The sequence below is a fragment of the Egretta garzetta genome, unplaced genomic scaffold, assembly GCF_000687185.1.
Source record: "Egretta garzetta isolate BGI_Z169 unplaced genomic scaffold, ASM68718v1 scaffold251, whole genome shotgun sequence".
Lineage (NCBI taxonomy): Eukaryota > Metazoa > Chordata > Aves > Pelecaniformes > Ardeidae > Egretta > Egretta garzetta.
The window spans coordinates 7,122,430-7,148,089 of NW_009258952.1; the positions used below are offsets into that span (position 1 = coordinate 7,122,430).

A 25,660-nucleotide genomic window follows, 5' to 3' on the forward strand; every position below is an offset into this window, starting at 1 on the left:
GTTCTCTCAGGACTCTGGGATGCATCTCATCAGGTCCCATGGACTTGTGTGCATTCAGGTTCCTCAGGTGGTCACGAACCTGGTCTTCTCCTACAGCAGGAGGGGTTTTGCCCTCCCGGTCCCCCTCATGCCATCCATCGACTCGGGAGGGGTGAGGAGAGAGGTTGCCAGTGAAGACTGAGTACTTTCTTAGTAGTCCTTAATCAGCTGCCTGAAAGACTGCAGTATCAGCCTGCATTGTCATTTTTCTTTAATACTGCCCTTTTTTCCTTAGCTAACAAATACTGAGCCCTTCTTTTCACTTACTTTATCAGCACTGAAGTGTGCTATAAACCACTATTGCTCCAGTTGAACAGGAATTAATGTACCCTCTTACAGCTGTCTAAAATTTTGCGAAAAGAAACAACTATTGGCAAGTTATTTGCCTTAGAAAAAAAGCAATCCCTTCTTTAACCTATATTCAAAATTTCTGATGCAATACAACTAGTGCTAAAATTCTGATTATATAAGTTTTCAAAAACTATTTTATTGCTGGTTATATTTTATGCAAACTGGAAATCTGCAAAGATTTTCTTAAATTTCAAAATAAAAGAACTGGTGAAAATATTACCAAGCATAATATTGCATTCTTTAAAAAAATGCTAGCCATACATTTAAAATAATCTCTTGTTTATTAGTTTCCAAGAAAATGTTACCAAAAAGCTAAGTTATACTTGAGATATTATAATGTTGTATTTCATAATGAAATTCAGAGTTTGAATTATTTTATTCTCTTGATTTTGCAAAAGTGAATATTGTCTGGTAAAATGGCTATTTGACTAACCTTTAAGAATATACAGACATAGTATAAAATGACTGCACTTTCAATGGGAGCTATACATGTAAGTGCAACAACATATGGCTTGGTATGAGATGATAATAATTTATTTCAAAATATCACCCTTCCTGGAATTAAAAAAATAAAACCAGCCAGAGAACTAAAAATTCAGAAGGGTTAGGTAAATTAAGTTTTCTTCTCTCTAAGATGACAGTGCTGGCAAGCACAGCTTTTATCTTCATGCAAAATATAATTTTTAAAAATTACAAGATTATCCATAAGGAAGGATACTTACAGATCCTGCCACTTGAGAGGCACTCTGAAATTCATCAATATCTTCCGTAAGAGTTTCAACCCCGGGAACTTGAGCTGTTCCAAAGAGGTAGAAGAGAAGTAAATCACTCTAATTAAGTAAGCATTAGTCACTTTGAAAATAAAATGCCTATAAATTAACTGCTGGGAAGGTAAATGTGGCTACTGTAAATGCACTGCTTTTCAGTTACACTTCAATGGATTTTAATTTATGTCTGATTTCATGTCTGATTTTAATTTATAAGCTTAATGCAGTGTGGAACAGTGTCTCTAACATGATTAGAGTGATAAGCAAACTTCCTTCAGCTGCCAAGGTGTCTCATAGGTTATTTATTATTTTTACTGTTAAAACTAAATAGTGTTTGTTCTTTACACAAGTGAGTAGTGGATCTTCAGCTTTAATAAAATCAATAAAATTAAATTTAATTAATTCTGTTAAACTAATTAGAATATCGTTAAAATCCTTGGAGTAAGAAGTTCTGGTCACTTTAGGCAATGTTTTAAAGCCATGCAAGCTATCACTTTTGCCCACACTGCCACATTTGTGAAACAACATGCTTTGGTGAAAAGCCTAGAATGCCTCTTTGACACATAAGTAATGACTTAAAACAGAATTTATGTACCTATGTCAGAGAAAGCAATTTCCAATTAACACACTATGCAGCTTCACTCTTTGCCCAACAGGCTGCTAGGCACTTAGATGCTCTTCTTAAGCAGCCTCAGAAAACAAGATGCCCCGATCTTCCCTAGGTTCTGCTGTTATTCAGACACTTGGCAGGGAGGTCCTTATGTTTCCAGACTGTACTTACTATAAAGACAGAGCTATACAGAACTATGTCAACTATGGTTACCACATTCATTGCGAACACAAACGAAAGCGGAGGAAGAGGTGATGATGATGCAAAGTTGTGGTCAGAGAACTGTGTAGGAATTGGGAGGTGATGCCACCATTTTTGCCACTGCCGTATCTAGTTCCTAACCCTAATTCCCACTTATTTGCATCCTTATTAATTTTTTACCCTCATCATGCAGTTGCATCTGGAACAGCATTATATGTTTCATACATTCCCGTTTCTACTGAAGATCCCCAATTTTAAACATCTCCTCTACATCCAAATGCCTGTTTTGAACTTTCTACTACACTGGCACTTTAAAGGAAAAACAAATATGCAGAAGCCACACATCCTAGTCTTTTCAAGATTCTTCAAGTAGTTTCTAGTTTCTTCAAAACTTTCTAGTTTCTACTGGACAGAAACAGGAGCTGGCTAACTGCAAATAATAAAAAGCAGTGACTCCTGTTTGATAGGGGATGAACTACTGACGTGAAATTTGCTCAGTAAAATTCATTTAGCAAACTAAATATTATGTATCACAGCATAATCTGTAGATCTAATAACACAATAGGATAGGAAATACCACAGGTGCACACTGTGGCATAGTACCATGTAATCTATCATTTTCAGTCCAATTGCATTATTTCAGGTAGAGCCACAAAAGAAACAAGTCTTTGCCCACACCTCAGAAATATGTGGAGCTGCATACACTGCAAAGCAACTCACTTCACAAACAGCTTCTCTCAGACAAATTGAGGAGCGGTTTAGAAGTTTAGAAGCGCTACGCTTCACATTTATCCAACATTAAGAGTTTGCTCCCTAGTAAGTTATTATATTTTAAGCTTTCTTCTGCAAGATTGCACTGACTGCAAAGATCTTATTTGCAATAATGGCTTCTTTTCCTGCCTTATATCATGGCTTTCACTCAAAGGGTAAGGTACTTTTCAGCAAAAGAGCCTGAAACAAGTGAAACAAGGTCCTATGGTACTTACAGGCAGCTGGGATTAAATGAACAATTATCCTTTAGCGATACTATTTCTTAATATCCAAATTAAAAAAACCCCACACAGTAGTAGATGACTTCTACAACACCCTAACCTGAAAACCAGACTGGGGGTTGACAGATGCAGATTTTTACGGGATCAGTCCTGTTGCAGTGTCTTATCTTTTGAAGCCTCAGCTGTTCTCCCCATCCATCCATACAGAACAAGAGCAAGGCTTAATGGAGGACCGATACAAGAGACAAACCTGACGGGCTTGGCATCTGCAGGGGAAGTGTGCTGTGCGGTCACTGAAGCTGCTGCTTCTAATCAAAATCAAGAACCTAGCTATTAAATTCTTCCCTTAGTTCTTTCCTGTGAAGTGGTCCAATGGGAAAGTGAAACAGTTTTGAGAGGTATAGTTTAGGACAGTAAAAAGAAACTGCAGCGTTAAAGTGCCTTGCGTTCTCCGATCTTGAGACCTGATTCCCATCTTCCATTTTTACTACTTAGATCAAACACAACTGTAGAACCAGATCCAGATTGCCAGCAGAGTCAGTAGAGCGCCTCATGCTGCAGATGATCTTTTTACATAAGCTATTACATTGGCTTTATTAGGTGGAATTGCTTTAGTAAGGATTATTTATAAGGGCTGTTAGATCAGATGTGCTGCCAATTACTTCTGAACCTAGTTCATCTGAAAGCCACAAGAGAGATGCTCCAGATCTAACAACTTAACAATTTCCCACTAACCCAGAAACAGATCATTATCTAAAGAAAGCTACACTCAACTTTGCTGTGCATCAGCACCTTGCTTGCATATTTTTGAACAAATGGTTTACATCAGCACTTCCCAATGCATGGTTTTCTCTCAGTAAGGTCACTGGTATTGATAACTAAGAGCAGAAAATAAATTCAAACAAATCTGGTAAGTGAAGCCTGTTAGTTACTTTTTCATGATATAATACATTCTTAAGAGGACATAACTAAAAACTCCATGCAACATGATGCCTTGGTTACTTAGGGTTTTCTAACAGTATCTTTAGGAGTCTCTTTTATCACCTTCTTCTCATACATAATATTTATTGGAAATAAATATCAGATGCACACAAAACAAGTAATGTGCTGCATTTATAGGAAAGATTGATAGAATGGGCAGTTGCCCGAGTTCTGTGCCTGTTTCTAGTCTGTGCCTACTTGTAAAATACAGCTGTGCTTTTTTTCAAATCAAAATGTAATACTAGCCAACATTTTAGGAAAAAAAATATATTTTGAAAGGCAGAACATTTCTGAGAGCGCCTCTTGACAGAAATTTGGCAGTACCTCACTGTTGACCTCAGTCCTTTTGGCCTAGGGGCTTTGCTATTTTTTATCTATATGACTAACAAGTTCATGTATATTCACAGACATAAGACAGATGTGTTTATAACAACATAAATGTCATTGCCCCACCAAGCTATCTAACTTTTACTCCCTACATTTTTATTGGAGATTGTTTTTTAGGGAAAGCATTCTCCATCTTCTCTATACCCATACTGACTATGGAGTATCCAGAAGCATATGAAGCGGTCTAAGTTGCGATGGCTATAGCACCCTTGTGCTCCATACTCTGGGACCATGAAGATCCAGCTTCATTATTACACAGCATCCAGCACTTTCTGACTATTTCACCTTCTTTAATCCTGGTGCCTCTGCCACGTAGCAACAGCTTACTATTTTATTGAAGCCCACAGTCTCAGAAGACAGCATGGCAAAGCGGGCATATTTCCACTTCAAGAACAAGGGTACACAGGAAGGAAAAGGGAAGGCAGACATCTGTTCAAAACAAGTTTTTTCAGGAACTGTAGAACTTTTTCCTACATGTATGTCTTACCCCTCTACTTGTTTCTGCTGCAATAATCTTATGCTTGCATATCCCCTTACCTATCCCAAAGAAGGCACCACTGCCTCCCACCCTGGGGATTACTCTCACAACAGAAGAATTTCGCCTTCCTTTCACAGGGCCTGAGTGCAGTCACCAGTCTGGGTCTCTTGCTGACGAACTTCATCACACTTGTAAAAACATCATATTTTGAGATTCTGCATCCCCTATTATTTTTTTTTTTTTATAAAGTGTTCAATGGCAGGTGAAAAGGAAAAACAAATGGCATGACTGCATGAAGCCATGCACTCTCACAAAACCAGTTTGAAAAATTTATCTTTAAAGACATACTAGTTACTAATGCTGACATACATTGGGTTACAAATGAGGCAAGACAAAGAAGTGAAAGCTCAGGTTGCCGTCACACCTAATAGCACTAAATAGCAGACAGTTAGTAGGATAATTAAAACCCACAAAAGTTAGTTCCGATTTGTTTTGTATTAATTAATCAACATAGCTAACTTTGTGGCTGCTGAAGACTAAACTGCAAATCAACTCCTCCAATTAATAGACTCGGCTGGTTTTGCCCAACAGTAAGGGAATGACCTGAAAGATTTATCTTTGCAGATTCTCTGTTCAAACCTCTATTCTTTTCTGTCTCCATTCCAGTGACAGCTAAGATAAAGTTAACTTTCATCAACTTAATCTTTCATAGGAAAGCAGGGCATTCTCTGGCAAGATATCCCTTAGGAAGTGTCTTTTCCATTATATTTCAGGTGTTATTCTGTTCAAAAACCTGAGCAGAAATTGAAATAAGGCTGAGTGCCCTGACTGCAGATTAGCGCAACGTATGATTATGTTTGTTGTCCGAGGAGAAAAACATGTTCCTTAGAGCTATTGTATAAACTCCTTTTTCTTTTATTTTAATTCTAGTCAGTGGTGCTTGGAGAGACCAGACAAGCATTTCTGAAACTTAGTTTAAAAACAGGGGAGAAATTCTATAACTCTTTTTATTTTTACCATATATTATTTGAATCCTGTAGATGCATTTGTAGTATTAAATTAAATATTTCAAAGACCATTCTTTGGCATAGAGGCCAACTGGCAAAGAACAGGACATGTCTATGCTATTAAGCTATTTTCATCCATAATAGTATGCTAACATACAAACTGTCTACTAAGAATGAATCCTGGCCCAAGGCAGCTCCCAAAATATGCTTAGAAATTATTCTGGAGTGCTGACTGGCCATGACAAAAACCATGTTAGGGGATCTTCTAACAGATTTGTAGTGTAAATGATTAAGTTCAAATGCCCGGGAACACTCTCTGGAAGTGTTTCATCTTCTTTTACAGACATAAACTCTACTCTTAAATTCAAGATGTTGGCATTTGGGGGCATTTTATGAGCAGCAAATATTTATGTAACTTACCATCAGAGTCTGACACTGCTGGCTCAGATGTTTGAGATACCATGGAGACATCTTCTGGCCTTTCAGCCAAATTATCTCCTTGCAATCTAAATTGTGGAAAAATGGAACAAAAACATTTGCAATCATATTGCATAGATAAGACACAGAAGAGTATTATCTCTGACTGCATACCCTACTCACAACATTGTCCTAATTAAAAGGCTAGCTTTGCTGAAAAGCCAACATCTATGGTTCAATCATATCCCAAATTGTCTAATAACCAAAACTAGCCTCTAAGAAACAGTCAGCTGAATCCTAGCTTATGTATTTTTGTAAGACTTATTTCTAACAACAGTGGGGGTTTGGTGGTATCATGTGCATATGAAACTGCAAGCTTCCTTTACTATATTCAGAAATATTTTAATTGAACAGGACTGTACAGGGTGTCCACACAAGGTGTTGGCAGCAGTGGGGCTACCGGGATGGCCTTGGTCAGCAGAGGCCAGGGCTGCCCTGTACTGGACACAGGTGGTTTCATCCAGCTCCAAAAGACCTACGGCAGGACACAGCTTAGCCCCTCAGCCTAAATGGTGGTGTCAGAGAAAACATAGTTAAGGAAGAGCAAACAACAACACACAGGCAGAAGAGCAGGGAACAGAAAGAGTGGGAAAGAGCAGAAGGAACACCAAGGTCAGTGGAGGAGGTGCTCCACACCACAGAGCAGATACTCCCCTGCAGCCCATGGCAAGGAGCACACCAGAGCCAATATGCACTGCAGCTTGTGGAGGACCCACACCAGAGCAGGCGGATATGTCCTGGAAGGACTGTGGCCCATGGAGAACCCACAATGGAGCAGTTTTTTTTCTGAAGGACTGCAGCCCATGGGAAGATCCCATGCTGGAGCAGATGAAAAGTGTGAGGAGGAAGGAAGGGCAGAGAGGAGCCATTATGGACTGACCAGAAGCCCCCATTCCCCATCCCCCCTGCCACCACTCAGGGGTCGAGGAGTCTGGAGCGAAGGAGTGAAGTTGGGCCTGGGAAAGGGGGGAGGAAAGGTGTGGTTTTAATGTTTGCCTTTTTGTTTCTCATTACCTAAATCTATTTTAATTGGCAATAAATTGAACTATTTTTCCCCAGGTCAAGTCTGTTTTGCCCACAAAAGTAGTTGTTAAGCAATTTCCCTGTCTTTATCTCGACCCACAAGCTTTTTCATCCTATTTTCCCCCTCGTCCTGCTGAGGGCAGTAAATGAGCAAGCAGCTGACTGGGGGATTGGCCCTTAGCCAAGGTTAACCCACCACAGGGAAATACATGCAAGACTGTTTCCTCCTCCTTTGTTACTTTTAAAAAGAAAAAATACAGTAATTACAGCAGGCTTCATCTTCAGGCTTTCCCACTACATGAGCCAACTGCAATGCCTTGACAGCAATTTACAAAAAATAGTCCTTGTATCTGTTCTTTTAAATCAACATCCTAAGAGTCACACCATCCTTCTTCAGGCTCTTACGAATCCTGACTACAGATCCTGCTCTGAAGAAACGGTTTGTAGCTCTTAACACAATATAACTGCCATTTACATAAAGGTTATCTTACCTTGAATTTCTTCAGACATGAAAAGAATATGAAAAATGCAGTTCAATTTTGCAAAGCCCAGGAATCATAAAAATGCATTGAAGTAAAACCTTGGGGAAAGAAATAACTTATCTCTTAAAAAAAGTACCTTTCACTCTGTATTCTCACTCTCTGCAGCTGCTTTACACTACATTTGAATTAACCTTTGAAACCAAGCAGAACCCCCCCCATATCTGCCCTATCTGAATTTCACATTTTATGACTCTCACAGTTATCTAATATATTTTGATCTTTAGTCATCTATTTGTTTGTACCTTCTCAAAACCATTCCCTTTTCTCCACAATTACTTTATCTCCTTTTATTGCCCCTGAGATGGTTTATTTATGACAGAAAGCTCAGTGTAAATTCATAATGACTCTTACCTGAGGAGGCAGTTCCACAGAACACAAAACTCCTCGAGGCAACAGAAGTGTAAAACTTAGAAGCCATAAACCTGATTTTGAAAATGACTTCTATGAATCCTTTATAGCTCTATACTTGTTTTGTAATGCTCTAGTTACCGATTCTTAAAAGCCTAGCTTGTCAAACAGGCTCTTTAAGCATGACTGTCAAACAGAACCAAATACTTTGTACCACTATCATAAAGATATTCAAGTAGGGAGAAAACAAATTGCAAATGAAATAACCACACGAAAAAGGAAGATCTCAAAAAACACATCATTTTTCTTTGCATTAAACTGTACCTGTCTTCCTTCATTACATACATGTGTTTACTACAAGCATGTATTCAAGCTTATAAGGATATGCATGGAGTCTCAGGAACCAGAAGTGATGTGCCCTTCTCTGCAGCCATGTTGATAGTTTATTTGTGTTTAATTAAAAGGAAAATTACTCCAACCTTCTCTGCTTGTATTGCAGTCATAAAAAAAAATGTCCCTAGAAGTAGGACCTGTTTCTTTTATCCCATCAGAATTTTTAAGGTTTTATAACAGGTTCTAATTCTGAGCTTTCATAAATACAAACCAGACATGAACAACTTAAATTATTCTCATTTTATTTTAGAAATTACATACATTTAAGTAGCCCACTGCCTCATGAAAAACATGCAAAAAAAACCTTTTAAATGTATCTAGTAAGAAAAGCCATTTCATATGATTTCCCTTTGTAGCACAAAATGTCTGGGTGAACCAGGTGGGTGGGTGGATGGATGGCTGGATAAGATGTTTGACATATCTAGACTTCATTTTCACATCCAAATTTCAACTTATTTATGTATTTGTTACATGAGGATTTTTATTGGGTTAGATTCTAATGTGACTCAAGCAACAAAAGAAGTCAAAAATGCTATTGCTCATCAAAAGAATTCTGTTACTTGGACTATTCCGATATCTTCTTCAATAGTAATACCATTCATAAGATACCTCCACAGTAAAATGAAAACACTTAAAAATTCTTAAGCAATAGATTAGAAAGAAGCACAGGTCTAGGAGAGCTTCTGAATGCTTCAGAAGCTCATTATAATATGATTAGAGATATCTTTTCTAAACTGTCTTTGTTTATGCTGCTTTCTTCCCTGGTTCATTCTTGCTGAAAGTCTTCCAAGAAAAGTCTGTGGCACTGTGCTGCAAGCATCATTAATGTTGGAAAGCCTAAGCTAGGAGATCCACTTATCTGCTCCCTGGTGCTACAAAAGCATTTTCATCTCCAACCCTTTTTTTGCAGACTAGTTGTACACAAAAGTGTAAAGTTCAAGGTAGACTTGGTTCTTTATTACCAGATACCAGATAGAAATTCCTTTAGTAAAAAAAGGTAAAATGATGACCAAAATGTCATGTTGGAACTTTTCATCCACTGCTTTGGAAAAGGCAATTATAAAAAGAGCAATGTAAAGTCGCATACTTGTTTGCAAAGCTTTCTAAAAAGAGTCGAGCTTTTCCAAACTGGTGGCTAGCTTTGAAAATCTTGGTCGTTATTTTCAATGTGTACTCTTAAAAACCAAAACCAAACAAAAACCCAAGTTACTGAAAAATTACTATCTTACTAATACTTTATGGATTATTTCAGTTATTAACCAAAACATTATTTCAGCTATTCATTATTTAATGGGAGTCTAAACTCGATACCTGATAGCCAGCATTTTTTTTCTATATACACTCTGTTTACAGTGTGATCTTTTGCTTAGAGGCATTTGTGTCAGGACAAAGGGTAATGGTTTTAAACTAAAACAGGGTAGGTTTAGACTAGATATAAGGAAGAAATTCTTTACAATGAGGGTGGTAAAACACTGGAACAGATTGCCCAGAGAGGTAGTGGAGGCCCCATCCCTGGAAACATTCAAGGCCAGGTTGAACGGGGCTCTGAGCAACCTGATCTAGTTAGCGGTGTCCCTGCTCAGTGCAGGGGGGTTGGACTAGATGACCTCTAGGGGTCCCTTCTAACCCAAAACATTCTATGATTCTATGATTCAGCTACGTTCAACCAGCTGCATGTTGGAACTTCAGGAGCTACAAAGGGAAACAGCCTTCAGGCAAATATTTCAATTTCCTTTGACCCAAATAATGCATTCTGTACTACTTGTTCCAAGAAAACTGTCAAGGAGTTCAGGACCAGGGACATTCTGAATAAGTTCTACAGGATGGGTGCAGCAGCATTATACCAGGTCTATCATGACAAACAAGCTTATGGGTGCGTGAAACACAGTTGTACTGGCAGTATGATTTAGAAAATACGATACAATAAAGAGTATGCAAAAAGAGGACAAAATTATTTCATCTACATTCGTTGAATGAGTCACAGCATAATAAAATCCTATACTGCCTCATCAGAGGAAGGGAACAGCAAATAGGAAAAACAGAGTCCAGTTTGAAATTATAGATTATTTTTTTTCATTCACTACATTGAAAAGGTCTTTTCACGCTCCTGAATGATCAATCTATAAGCACACACAGTATTATCTGAGAAATGGCAGTCATTAAAGTCAGCAAAAAAAAAAAACCATGTTGCTTCCTTTAGGATTCAGATTAGGAAAATATTTCCTCTTGACGTAATATCTGAAAAAGCAATGTTTTCTACAATTTTTTAAGATTTATCACCTTATCAAAGATTTAATACTATTTCCATATAAGTTGCCTTTATCTACTATGTTAATTATTCTATTAGTGATGGTGCTGTATTTGGAAGTGGGAGTAACCTGCCCAAAAAAACACGAACCTTTTTTTTTGTCTAAAAGTTCAGCCATCTTAAATTTTCACTAGAAAAATGAAAAATTATTTCAGCATGCACAAAGGTGATACGAAAAAAGTGTTACAGTTTTGATTCAGTAACACATCTATCTAACTAGATTACTTTTCATTTAAAATCATGCCCGTGTTAAGTGCATTGCTGAACTCAAGCATTTAGGCTGTTTTTCTTTCTTAAAACATAGATTATTGGAGAACAGGGCATGTCATCATCAATATCATGAGGATATTACAATTTGATATTTCAATAGAAGTCACCTGTTTTACCAGATGAAAAAATAGTAAAATTAAACTATTACTTGATTCCCAGTTGCTAAACTGAAATGAAAATGAGGTTATCTCTGTGATTTACATTGTGTAGCCTCTTACCAATGAGGCTGTGTGAAATAGCCTACATAAAACCCCATTCTGACTAGTATAACAACCTCTCTTGGAACGTCTTCAATATTTCCCTGGCATTTTTGAGTGTCTGACAACACCTAGGAACATATTGCTCTGCAGTATCATAACTACCAACAGTCTTAATGAAACACTTATAAATGCCTATGATTACAGAGGCAGAAAACAACTCACTGACTCATTGATTTCATCCTGCGGGCAGTGCAAGAAGCAATACCCCAGAGAAGTATTAGATACTAGTTCCTACTCTAGTTCCATTTGTTGAAAATAAAGTGAAACAAAGCAGACTAATGGCCATAAATGTTTCAACTTATTTCCATTTTCAAGATGACAGAATGTTCCAGGGGAGTTTTACAGGGATTAAATATGCAGCATGTAAGTATCTGTAACATGAATTTAGTGACAGGGACATCATATACCGTGCAGGTGGGCTAAGGATTCAGCGCAGATCTGCGCTTCCTGCCTGGTAGATGAGCTCTGTTGAGTGACTGTTTGGTGGAGTCCAATTGGAAGAGACTGATCAAGTGCTATGAAGTCTCAAGCTTCTCTTGTGCCTGACCTTTCAGAAAGACCCATTCTAGCACTCAGAGAAAGACTCTTGAGCTTTTCTGATGGCAGCACTTAATGCCTCATGGACTAACTTTATTTCCCTTCACAGCAACCTCCTCATCCTCCCACCCTGTTTTCAAAGCCACAATAACATCCCTGTGGCAATCCAATCATTACTATAAGGAGAAAACACTGAATGCATCCTGATCTTTCTTCTAGCATTACTTAGCAGCTGGAAAGAAATTGGCACAGTATGAACAGTCATTTTGCAAGATCAGCTTTGCTTTGGGCTCGAATGGTCATCCAGCACATCGTTTGCTTCTAGATTGTACTGTCTGCTTGAATCAGAGCCAGCTTCTTCCATGCATTTGCATAAAGCAAAGAGTATTCTGTTAGTACTAAAGAAGGAATGAATAAGTAGTATGAATGACTACATGGTGTAAAGCTTTTTTAAAGCCAGTGAGATTTCCATAGCAGCAACATACTCCCCATTAGATGACTCTGAAAACGTAAGAGCATTTCCCTTTTAATTTATGAAATTTACCAGTAAGTCCTTTTGATACTATAACACATGCTACTTAACTATGCCAAGAATATTACAGTTAGAGCTAGCTACATAATTTTATCTAATTACAGCTAAATAGAAGTAGACACAAGAAAGGACCCTTACATAAGGAGGGTCTGTCTGTTCTCCGCAATATGCAAATCTTTGAAATGACATCTACTTTTCCTAACACAGTTCACTAGGACATATTTCTTAGTGATCTTTTCTCTGACCAAACTGATATTACTTAAGCAGACTGTGTGGTGAAACTTGTCACTACCATCTGCAAGTTAGCCCTTCCCCAAACTTGATGTATTTGACAAGAAAATAAATGCTGACAGTATCCAAAGTCCAGTTGAGTTTATTGCTCTTCTTTCTTGTAATCAGCTACATGGCATGTCATTACACTTCCCCATTTTTTTGTGTGACAGAACTAGGGGTCTTGTTTTCAAATCTTTCTGATACTCATCAATATCCAATTTACATTATCTATTAAGAGAACAGATTCTTGTCATTGTGGTAATTGCTGCTTTAGAAAGACTTTAGATTGATGACCTCACTTAGAAGCTGTGAAGAAAGAGACAAGATGATTGTACAAGACAATTCCTTATATTAATCCAAAATCCATCTAACAGCATCCTAAAATGACTAATTATAATGGGTACCTAATAAAGTGTGGGTATAGTGGGGATGGAAGGAGAGAGTAATGCTATAGGAGCTGTGATTTCTCCATGTGTACCACTCCTAAAATAATACAGTAGCCCTCCTACAGCTGCAGAGTTTCTAGACAGCAGGACACTGGAATTAAATTGTATCGCATGGAAAAAATAACAAGGAACAGTTGAGGAAGGAAGCTGAATTAAAATTGGTTTTTTGCTCCACAATTTAAAGTTGGCATGCATTTTCAGATTTGAAATTTGTGGAAACACTTACACTTGAGAAAAATGGATTTTTAAAAGATAAAACAAAGTCCTGCTTTGAGGGCAACTATGGGTATGCCTATACTTGAGTTTGTACATGACTGCAAGTACAGATGCAGGACAAATTCCTACCTAAGAACTCCTCCAGTGCATGAAATGTAGACATACATAATTATTGTCCTCTATGTCAATACTTGTGCTATGATATTCTTAAAATTAGTAGTAAATGAAGTTAAACTCCATGTTATAGCGGATTATTACAATAAAAAAAAAAAAGTTGACTGGTGAACACCATTCTCGCAATATTAATGGATTAGAAGAAAAAAATTACTTCCAGGGACTACATCAGATTCATAAATGTAATTAAAAACACTTGACCACAAGCATAGGTACCTTCTAACATCAGGGCCTAATGAGAAGGAATAAAGTATCTTGAAAAGAAAGAAATTGAAATGTTTCTGATACCTAATATTGAGATAGATGCTCTGCAGTATTTGTTTGCGTAGACTACTAATTTGAAGTATGTGCATTATAAATTGCCTTGTGTCAGGGTATAGTAGAGGTTGTGCTTTTGGAAATTTGTGTGTTAAATCAAATACTAAACAGGAGAGGAGATTCACCTTCAGAGGAGGGTGATTGTTCACTCACAGACAGAGAATTTGGGATTATTTTTAGATTAATACTGTTCTCACATAGTCTTCCAGAAATATGTCATCTGACTCAAATAACTGAATTCCCATTCTATTCCTCCCAAAAATGAACCAAAAAAACCCACAAAGAGGAAGTGTTATTATTTTTGGACAAACTCTCCTTTGATCCCCACATAAGCAACTACAGGCAAGAGCTATAATTACTGTGTACGTGGCTGGCCTTCAAATTCTGGTACATGACTATGGGACTTCTTTTTAAACATAGCAAACTAGAGCTGGATAAATTTGCTCAAATTCTGATGTTCCCCAACGACGAACAACAGAAACATCGAAATTCCACTTGAGAAGAAATCCTGAAAAGCTGTTATTTCATGACAATACAAATGCTTCTGCTGGCTTTTTAGTAATAAAGAAAAACTCCTCCGGGGGTCCAAGAAAGCAAAGGGCACTCCCTGAGGAGGAAGTGGGAAATTACATGTCTGAGAATTGCAGCTCCAGCCATTCTCTGTGCTCTGACCTGTGTCAACTAAATTTTGTTGAATCCAGATAATTTCTGTAAAACATTTTGGTTTCTGTGAGTCATTATTTCCTAAAGAACACATGTTTCATTGGAACATTCCTGATCTGCTTTGCTGAAGACTCAGCTGACTTCTTTTAGATAAACATGGTGAGAAGTAGGGGAAAGATCAGCAAAGAATCCTTAAATCTTTCAGCGAAAACAGCAGTAAAGCTGTTCATGTTCAACAAAGATCAGATTTTTAAGGCTACAACCACAAAGAAAAGTTCTCAACTCTGAAAACCAGACATAGTGTCATGTTTGTAATAGAATCTTAATTAAGGAGATTTGGGCTTGTTGAATCAGTTATTTTGCTTAAATTATTTCAAAGTAGGTTAACTATGCTCTTGAAAAAATCCTAACAAATACCTCAGTGACTACAGTTAGTTTCTTTATGAAGTAGTTATTAATTTGGGTCAAAAACTGTAATACATATTTGCTAAGATTAATGAATATCGTGAACTTATTAAAAATATAACATGATGATGTTTCTTTGGCAACCAAAGAGAATTTCAACCAGAGATGACGAGAAGGATAAATTGGACTTTTTTTACTTCCGCCCCCCCCTTTTTTTTCCCCTTTCAAATCATCTGCTTCCTTTCTGTAATTTAAAGCATTACATCTACATCTAACATCTCTCTCTAGTATCACTGTAATACTGAATTATAATTTTCCTAGAACAAATACATAACTCCAGGGAAGTTATAGCAACAGAGTGCAGACAACAAAAGTCCTGAAAGTCCCCACATGCTTTTAGGTTACATAGAATGTTTTCTTGCACCTTTCCCTAGCAACCTCAACACCATACCAGTAACAGTACTCCAAGCTTTATAACCATGTCCTGACTTTCCTATAATACGGTGAGTTTATTTCATTCTTTGTTCTCAAACATACTGATCCAAATTCTGATCTCATGTACCTTGACTTACTGTCTCCACGAATTCTGCGCTCCTTTATACTGGTGTAAAATCAAAAGCTTCTCCAGCACCTAAATATAAAGCCAGGAATTTCTGACCTATTCCATTTGTTCTACTAATGTCTTTTACAAAAATAAAAATGCTAAAACTGTGCCAGCAAAATTCTTAGTGTATTCACAGGTCCGGGGACAAAAGGATGTCAGTTTTCCAGCATAGACTATGCCAGTTAATACAACAGTAAAATTGTATTAAATAAATGCTATTAAACAATATACAGGCAAAAGTACTTTTTTGCTGGCAAAACTCTCCATCTGCTTTAGCTACATACTCCAGCTTCCTAACGAAGATTAGATTTTGAGAGCCGTTTATACAAACTTCAGATCAATAAACTCTAGAAGAAAAATGTCTTAGATCTATGGGGGCAAAGAACAGAGGACTGTGAATTCAGTGAGTAATGAGAGTGGCTGGCACCTTTCACATCTGAAGCAATAATGGGAAAGCTCTGCAGCTTGTCACCTTGTTACATTAAAAAAAGCAGTGTCATAGCTTCTGTTTTCACCATAGACTAAAATACAGGAAGCATCTGCATTGAAGAGAAATGAAGCATGAGGACTATTGGATTATCCTGCAAAACATTATCCAGGAAGGCAGATGTTCCCAAAATTAAACTATAAGACCACATGAATAAATAGAGATATTTAACAAAATTTCTGAATGAAGTGTAGGAATATAAGCTTAGTGACATATTCAGCATGCTCCCAACAGAGATTTATAATTCCTTTAAATCCATTTTAAAGAAGTGGTGCAAAGCTCTCAGGCAAGAGAATGTTGTTATTACGGTCAATTCTATTTATGTGAGATATACAGCATTCACATTCTTTGAGTTTCACCCTGATCTAAGGTACAGTTAATTTAAAATAACTCAATTTTCACTGATACTATTTGGATCAGTCTGTTTCTTACTTTTGCACTCACTTTCTTAAGGACGCTATTTCTCAGTGCTTACAAACTAAAACACAGGAGATGATTTGAAAATTCATGAAAACCGTAGTTAAAAATGGATTTTGGTTGAAGTCCATTCTCTTTCTGCAAATTAAAACCATTATTTTCCAGTCACTCTTGAAGATTTTTGTGGAAAGTTTCCATGTCACCAATACGTAATTCACAGCCATAATGTTTTCAGCTGGTTAAACTAGAATATTCACTTGCTGAGCAAAACTTACACATTGACACAGCCTGCAAAATAATCTTTTCTGTGTGCTGTTTGCCTTTTCAAAATGTCTGAATGCAGGTCTTTGTGCATTTAAATAAGTACACTCCACAGCTATTTCTGAGGAGAACCAAAAGTGGAAATATATTTCCCAGAGTAAGGAATCCATAAAGGGACTGAATTATCTAATCCTTTTACAAGATGGGGAATTAAGCCATTATTATGGCAATCTTTTATCTGCTGCTGGCTTCAAACCATTATCTCACAGGAGAAAAATTACAGTCTTTGTCAGTCTATTGTGTGTGTGTGCATGTGTGTCTTTAAGAGCTATATTAAACTGTTATCCAGAGCCTCAAATTATGACCAACAAGCTTCCCCAAGCTCATGATCTCCTGGCTTCCTCCCTATATCGTTTACATCCTATTGCTGATATGCATCACGGTGTAGCACCAAACAGAATCTGTAAACATTGCAATAAAGAATTAGCTTGCAAAGCATACATCAAAGAGAACAAGGGGAAAGAAGGGGGAAACGCTTGGGAAAGCACTTGTCTTTTTAAATTATTGAGGGGGTTAAATGTGTTTTGTAGGGGAAAAGAGAAAGACATCTCTTGACAAGAGCTACAAAGGAAGGATGGGATGAAATGGGTGTTACCCTCCAGTAAATCGAGAGAGAGTACAATAATTTTCAGGACTACACAAAGTAATATTAATTTCATTTTCAAATATGCTCCTACTGCTTTCATTATTACAAATCGACTGGTACATTCAAAAAAACTCAAAAATCCTTTAAGTCTACTCTTCTTAGAATTTCTCAACAGTATTTTTAAATGTTTACACATGTACCAAAGTCCTAATACCAGTTCTATCTTTTTACAACCCGTCTGAGATTAAAAAAATACAGCTACTGTTGAACAATAGTTCTTAGAAAAGATGTTCTAGTGACACATCATTAATTCACAGCATCTCATAGTGTATTCTTCCTTCATAACCAAAGCCAGATACTAATTCCCAGTCAGTAAAGTTACAGTAGGGCTATCTCCAGATGAACTTGGCACACTAAAAGTGCCACATTTCCAAAACCAGTCTTATCATGAGAACAATACATTAGTATGTAAGTATAAGATGTAATAAGATGCAGTTCACATGCAAATTTTATGTACCTAGTGTAAACATTTCAAGTTAATTCTATTTTCCCTAAGATGCAAACACTTATCTTCAGAGTTCCTCCATTTCTCCTATGCTGACATTTATTTATGTCAAAACCAAGTCTACCCCACACATGCAGCCTTTAAGGAAATAAAATCACTGTTAAATCAGAGGGAAATGCTTCATCTCTGAAAATATGCATAATGCAAGGACACAGACACATGCTGTTCCTTTTAAAGAGACATATGCTTCATCTGAAAATGCTGGTTTCTTCACAGCTTACACAATTTTTGATAACAGATGATGTTTTTATTATCATAGTATTTTGTGGAACTTCTGATAGGTCTGAAATTATTGCTTGGTGGATTTATCCAGTGGGAAATTCTGGTAAAAAAGAGGAAGGAAAGAAGTCTGATCCTCCTGGGATTTCTGTCTGAGCATTTGATATAAATCTCCTGTCTTATATTGTTCCCTTCCCAAGACAGGTTAAGATTGTGAAAAGAGAGAGACCTTGGCCATTCTTTTAAAACACACATTCATTGGGAGTTTGCCATAAAACTAATTAAGGTTTGGGATTAATATTTATAGTACCTTATGCATTTTAGAGGTCAAATTTAGATCCATGGCTCAAAAAAATAATTTGAAATCACACAGATATTCTCTATTTTGCATATAGTAAGATGTTCAAAAGACACAGGAGTCCGTGAAAGAAAAGGCAAGCCAGTGTGTTAGTCTGACAACTCAGCAAAACAACCTACTAACTTTTTAAAAATTAATTTATGTTCTCTGTCCCTGATAACCAGTAGGACCAGTGAAAACATTTTCTTAATTATTATTTTTCTTTAGTGTTTTCCTATCTTTTTGAAAGAACAAGTAAGACACCAACATCGTTCACCACTCTAGAAAAGGAAAGATAAAGTGGTTTATTACAGCTGTATTTAAGACTTACAAAATCAAGAGAAGACAATGAAGACACTATTGTGGTTATTTATGCATTAAAGCTGGGCAAATTAATTATTGCTCAAATTCGACTCAGCCAAAAAGCTAAATGAAAATCTTCTAACTAATTTTTTTTGCTACAACTTTTTCTTTTCTTGTAATTCTTTTTTTTCCCTACCCCATAAGAAGTTCTAAGTAGTAAAAGGAAAAATAAGGGTTTTCTCCACAGTCTTTCAATGTTAAAGGAGATTTTTAAAAGTTATAAAGCACTACTATACACAGTTTCATTTGCTTCTTTGCCATTCTTAAAAGGAAAAAGATGCAAATAAAACGCTTTGTTTAGGACAAAGTCTGTGAAGCTAGTATAAACAAACATGAGGAAAATTCAGCTCTTTGAAACAAGAGGTCCAATAAAACTAAGGTAGGAAAAAATGAAAAATAGTGACACGAGTCATCTGGAATGTTTAGCACTTTCTCCTCTGTAAGAATAGCCACTTAGAAATAGTACACAGACAGAAAGCTAATATGAAATGCAAGATGGGAAAGGAAGAGATATATGTATATCATCAAAAGGTTTGGTAACATTTGAAGACATAAACTTCCTGACATTCTGTGGATGAACTCCAACCAGAGAATTTTTCCCAAAAAATTATTTCTGTACTAACCACTTTAGTTTGGAAACATTTTTTTCCCCTCAGTACTTTCAAGTCATTTGTTCCCAAATTTCAGGATTATTAACAAACCAGAAGTTTCTGCCAGAAACTGAGTCACTAAGCTGGCCTTACCACTACTGGGCAGACGTACAAAAACTATTCTATATGCAAATACATGTACCAAACCACACATATACCTGTATCCATTCCCAAGGATTACATCACAGGGTACAGAGCCAAACCAGGGATTATATGGAGGATTTGAGAGGTTATTATGTAGAGGATTTGAGAGATTATTCTTTCTGACACATCCATATATTATTTATTAATTAGAAATACAAGTTGTATGGTGCGATATCATCCTGTTTCCCACCTTTCTGCTGCATGATTAGACAAAAATTAGCTGTTTCCTTTAAAAGGTTGCATATTTCAAAGGTATTTGCACATGGAAAAAGACTAAAGACACTTATAAAACCTACAAATAAGCAAAATTTCTGTTACATTTCTGTGTAAAAGGCTACACTCTAGACAAATCAAAACCCATTTAAGTGTACAAAAGGACGAATTTACCTAAAATTCACCATGGAGAAAAGCTACCAGGGAAAAACGGATCATAATGATTCAAAATCAAGCAGTCAATAAAAACCAGAAAAAATGGAACTTAGTGGAGAACATAATAAAAGATTCAGATGCAAGTCATCTCGACACTCTGCACCTTCCACTCTGACACAATACTCACTATGCATTTATTTACACAGACCCTTGGGGAGTAGTGAGGCAAGCTAGGAAAAAGAGGAATCAAAACTATGGGTCAGGTCTAAAGAGGAAATGTAATGTTAGGTTTTTCAAATAGATATAGCATGTTATATCATGATTATGATATCAGAAATTAGAATTTATTCTCCTCAAATCCTAATTTCTACTCATATGCATTCCAGGATCCACCATTTGTAGGTTACTCCCCACAAAACATTAAATCAGGAAGGAAGTCAAAGTCTATAGAGAAAAACAGGGATTTGAAGACATCCTCTGAAGTCACATACACAGTGCTCTACTCCTAACTGTGAGGAATAGATCATTTTATATTCCCAGTGATCAGGTTATTTTCTATCTAATTCCATCACCTCTTGGTTTATATTAACACCACAGTTAAAGGGATGATTATAGTTCACGTAAACATACCTGAACCGCCTATAAATACCTGAACTGCCTTTAAATTAGAATCTGTAGATGCTATCATTGAATAATTTTGACAATTCATGTAGCAGCTAAGGAATTTTTACACAAGCAGAAATCTCCCTGCCAGATTTCATTGTAAGCATAGCCTTTTATCATCTCAGCCAGACACCACATACTGTTAGATATGCTCAGGATAAGGGAAAAACAGTCCATGGAGTTTTAATGTCATTTAGTCCTGCATGCATTTTAAAGATACTACTCCCTTTAGAGTGACTCGCACCACAACAGCTCAGCCTGGGAAAGCCTCACACTCAAACTTGAACAGCAGTCTGTTGAAAACAGAGCAGAAACATCTTCAGTGGTGGTTTGGTCTGATCTGGCGAAACATAAACCTAGACCACCTGTTAAAAACCACACCAGCAACAAACTCTGCAACCTCCCTTCTTCCAGGATCTATGGCATCTATATGGGATGTCAGAGGTTGCCTGTCTTCTTCATCCTACCTGATCAGACCCTACCCCAATGTTGCATTGGTGCAGCACCCACTCCCTGACACCTTCCCATCCCCAGCTGGGGAGTTAGTCTGGGATTACATGCCTGGAAAAGATAGGAGAATTGATCTCATTTAAAAGTCAAGTCAGCCATCCCAATGGTTTCTGTGCAGGGAACACAATGACAATGAGAGCAGACCAGCCAGAAACAATAAGGAAGGGAAGTTGAAGAAGCTCAGCAAGCTTCCTTCCTTCACTTGAGGAAATCTTCCAGGAGCCCATCATCTTTAACCGCTTTTTAAATGTAGTCTTTTGTCAGTATTTATGTTCTTCCTCACAGGGGTAATTAATGTCATTAATTTTTCTCTTTGTTATCTGAAGTTTCAGTGTGTGGACAGCAATACAGTAACATGGCTTGTTTAACAGCAGTTTTTTCTCTGCAGTCATCATCTTTTCTGCTTTTGACAGTTAAATGAGATCCACTTATCAAGCTTCAGACACTATCTTATGCACAGCTCATTATCAAATTTTCCACCAAATGCTTCTTAATGACCTCAAGTCTCATTAGTATTACTCAGATAAAGTATCTCCATACAAACTCTTACTCTGTAAGAATCTAAGATGGCTGAAGCTAGATTAACACCAGAGAATTCCCTGACCAAACAATTAATTCCTGTTCTTTTCTGGAGAGATATAACATGGCCAATTCAGATAACAGTTCTATTCTTTCCACCATTATTCTCCAATTTATGACAAATTATAGCTGGTTACTCCAATTCTCGTCTCCTCCCCTACACATCCATGGTCCTCATGGCTCCGTGTCATGATCTGCTTAAAGTCCAGTGGTGTATTTCAGAGAACCTACACGTGATTCTTAAATTTCACATAGTACTATGCAGTTTATATGACTATGTCCCAAGTACATATGTAAGTGTGGAGAACACACTGTAGAAAATCAAACTTACGAAAATATTGCGAAAATCCAGATGGTTAAAGAAAGAAATGTTAACTGTCCTTGTTAAATAAGCAAGCTAACCTGAAGATTGTTTGGAGCACATCTTAAAAGAGTCAGAGATACAGATGATGAGCAGGGCAACAACGAAGATTTCACAGTTAAGGCAAACTGACTTGAGAATTTTTGAGTATTTTTTCCAAACTAAGTTTTCAGAGAGCATCTGTGAACGGTAGCACGCACAGAGCATCTCATTTATTCTACATTAGCAGCTCAAGCACACAAGTTACTATACTTGAACTGTACTCCACATCCCAATGGTGACTGTTAGAAAAGCCACATTTACCTTTTTAATCTACAGATGTACTTTGTTTGTTTATATCTATATATTTCATTCCTTTAATATGCTAAAAGGCCTTAGGACATCATGCTTTTGCTCTAGCTAATCTTAAAATATTAAGTAAAATATTGCATCTCAGACCTACATTTGTATGCGGCTAGTGCTCCTTCCCAACATTCTTGTTCAGAAGCCTTCAAGCTTGTGGCACAGTATGTTTTCTATAATCCCATTTCTTTTTTAATCACATGCAACCCCTTTTTTGTATTCTATTGATGTTAAGAAGAATGAATGCAGCCCTTGCGCTATTAAAAACAAAAAGCTTCTTACTTCTAGGAATGCATTGGCAAGACTCCACAAGAACAAGATTTAACTTTTGAGCATGGCAGTGGGCATACAAGGCTAATGGGTGGTCCTTACAAAAAAAAAAAAGAAAACCCCATAAAATTCATTCAATAGTACATTAATATTATCTTATACCTTATGCCTGATTAAATTCTTGCAAAACACTCAATGTGAAAGTCACAATATATGAGAAAATATGGAAGTGTTGTTTGGCTTTTACAAATTGTCATTTAGATCTTTATTTAACCCATATGAGTTTTGCCTGTGTGTGAGGGTGTCGTATGATTCATTGGCCAAACCTGAAATTCATTTGTTTTCTCTATATGTGAGAAAGGATTCACAAAATCACATTATAAAATTAGTCAGTCTATTCCCTAAGTCAGTCAGACTAGTTGTGCCCTTAGATGAAGAAGGAATTATTATTATTATAATACTGTTGCTCAAATGATCTAAATCCAGATCAGTTGTACTAAAAGTGTCTTTGCTAATTTTCCAGACTAAATAGCAAAAAGCAAACCTTCCAAATACAGGGGGTTTTGTAGCCTTTTTTTTCTGTATCTATAAACCTTGTTTTGTTCCACCTTGTGAATGATGTCACCCCTTTATTTAGATGACTTAATATGCTGCTTAACTTGCACTGTAGTCCAAGAGCAGCTATGGGAATAACATTGTTCTGTAGCTACTTTCCCATTTGAAAAACCTCTTAAAGCTGTTACCCATCTGCATTTCGCTCATCGGGTGTGAAACATCTATACAGAAAACAGTAAGCTCTCTGTTTCTTACAGCTATATTCCAGTCTACAAACCAATTTATACTCCAGGAGAATTAACCCCTCCTTTTTTATTTCTCTTTCTCTGTTTTTTTGGGGGGTTGGGGTTTTTTTGCTTGCTTGGGTTTGGGGGGACTTGGGGGGGTGGTGGTGGTGGTGTAATAATAAACTGTAAAAACCAACTTGGTGTCATAGCCTGAAAAAATCCCCCATCTGGGTGGAGAACTTTAGCTTTTATTAAAATTACTGATCGGGACTGTGATTACTCTATCTATCTATTATTTGAAGATAATTGGTGAAATTATCAGTATCGAAGGTTAGATACCAGTTTCTAAAAAACACTTAAAAGTTTGGGGGCTTTATTCTAGTTCAAATTACGTCCATTCTGTTTAATTTCTTAGATTCACGAAAAAGCTCTTACTTTTGTCTAAGAGACTTGCCAAATGGCTTAAACTAAATACCAGTTACTAGCAAAGGAATAAGGATGTACTAACAGAGAGAGAGAACCAGAAGCTGCTGGTATGGTCCTCCTAGTATCACATTCTAGAATTTGGGTCCTGATTTTCTCATATATTTGAGCGGTACAAAGGGAAGGAGCTAAATAAAATTTGATGACAAATATCTCAGCATGGAAGGAGCAGTTGGTTCAGTCCATTCTTCTCACAAGTCACTATATTCCCATGTTCAGCCCATTTTAGGAAGCTATAGAAGCCACAGAAGAGATAAGACATATTGCCGCACTGTACCCTACTGCAGGTGCTCTCAGTGGGCATACAGAATTAAACCAGCACTCCTCTCAGACTAAAGTAACCTACACATAGCCATAGACCTGTTCTCTCTAATTCTCAAATAATGAGGAAGCTCTAATGATCTAGGGCAAGAAAATGTAATCCAAGTAGAAAGAGTTTCTAAAACTTATACATTATTTTAATGAAGAGGTACGGTGGAACTTCAGTGAGACTATTTGTCCTTTCCAAGAGAGACCCAAAAAAATAAGCCAAATTAAGTTAAAGCTAGTACAGACGAACTCCATCAATTATTTAAACAAATCCCTCTCAGAAGAGCCCATACATGTCCAGGGAAGTGAGGAACCTTCTGGAGGAGGTGTTGTAGAAGGTAAACTGACTGGAGAGTAATCAGAGCAGAGCATTTTTTAAAAAAATACAGTGAGGTGAAAGAACTAGATTATGCAAATGCAAGAGTAAAATTAAACTTTTTGTCTGAGCCAAGAAACACGTTTCCTAACATTTGGAACTCCGCCAATCAAATTTCAAGTAAAAAGTCATATTCCTCCTACAGACAGCCAAAATACCTTCAGCAAACCTGATTTAGTAATCTGATTTGACAAGCCCTATTATCTACAGAACACCCACTGCCATTAATAGCTCCATTCAGTTTAAATCACTTTATACAACCAAAAAATGGGTAAAATTAAGAGGAAAGACACTTGTTTAATTGTAACCAAAAGTATGCATAACAACAGCTTACACTGACTTCTTTTTCAGTTGCATTGAAAATGTGCCTACAATCAAATCCCATAGCATTTATATATAAACTGTACAGCACACAAGACTACTTAGAGAATATGAAAAAGTAAAAACATAATTTCTAAAACAAATAAATATACTAATAGGTTCTGTGTTCTGAGCTTACAATAAATACCAGGCTTTGTCATAACAATGAATGTAAATGCCAACACTGAGACACTTTCAGAGATGACCCAAATACTCAGGCTGTGATTTTATAGCACGGTATTTTCAATGGCTATATCACTGAGTAACAAAAAATTGAATTGCTCTTGGAACCAAACAGGAAAAAACCTATCTTCATGTCGTTGAAGCCACTTATTTCATGCAACTCCCACTACTTGCTCCTTCAACTGCTGCAAGAAGGCACTGGACAAATGTGTTGTGGAGGTATCGAAAGAGAGAGCTAACTGCACTAATAACTCTGTCTTGAAGTAAGAGAGGAAAGGTGTCCTCAGACTCAGTGAGAAGGAAGGAACACTCCAAAAGGATAGACTTCATCATCCTGAAGAATAAATGCTAGATTCCTCACTACTGAATGTAACAGCAAACC

At 36.9% G+C, this 25,660-nt stretch overlaps 1 protein-coding gene across 1 annotated transcript in view; it reads right to left on the reverse strand.

Annotated features, from left to right (window-relative positions):
• Nucleotides 1-25,660, reverse strand: part of CUNH8orf34 (chromosome unknown C8orf34 homolog) — a 179,676-nt gene that overhangs the window by 23,148 nt on the left and 130,868 nt on the right. Inside the window, exons 9-10 of the mRNA XM_009634463.1 lie at nucleotides 6,234-6,319; nucleotides 1,113-1,186 (exon numbers count right to left, since the gene is read on the reverse strand). Of these exons, the coding sequence (XP_009632758.1) occupies nucleotides 1,113-1,186; nucleotides 6,234-6,319 (160 nt within the window). The remainder of the gene's footprint in view (nucleotides 1-1,112; nucleotides 1,187-6,233; nucleotides 6,320-25,660) is intronic.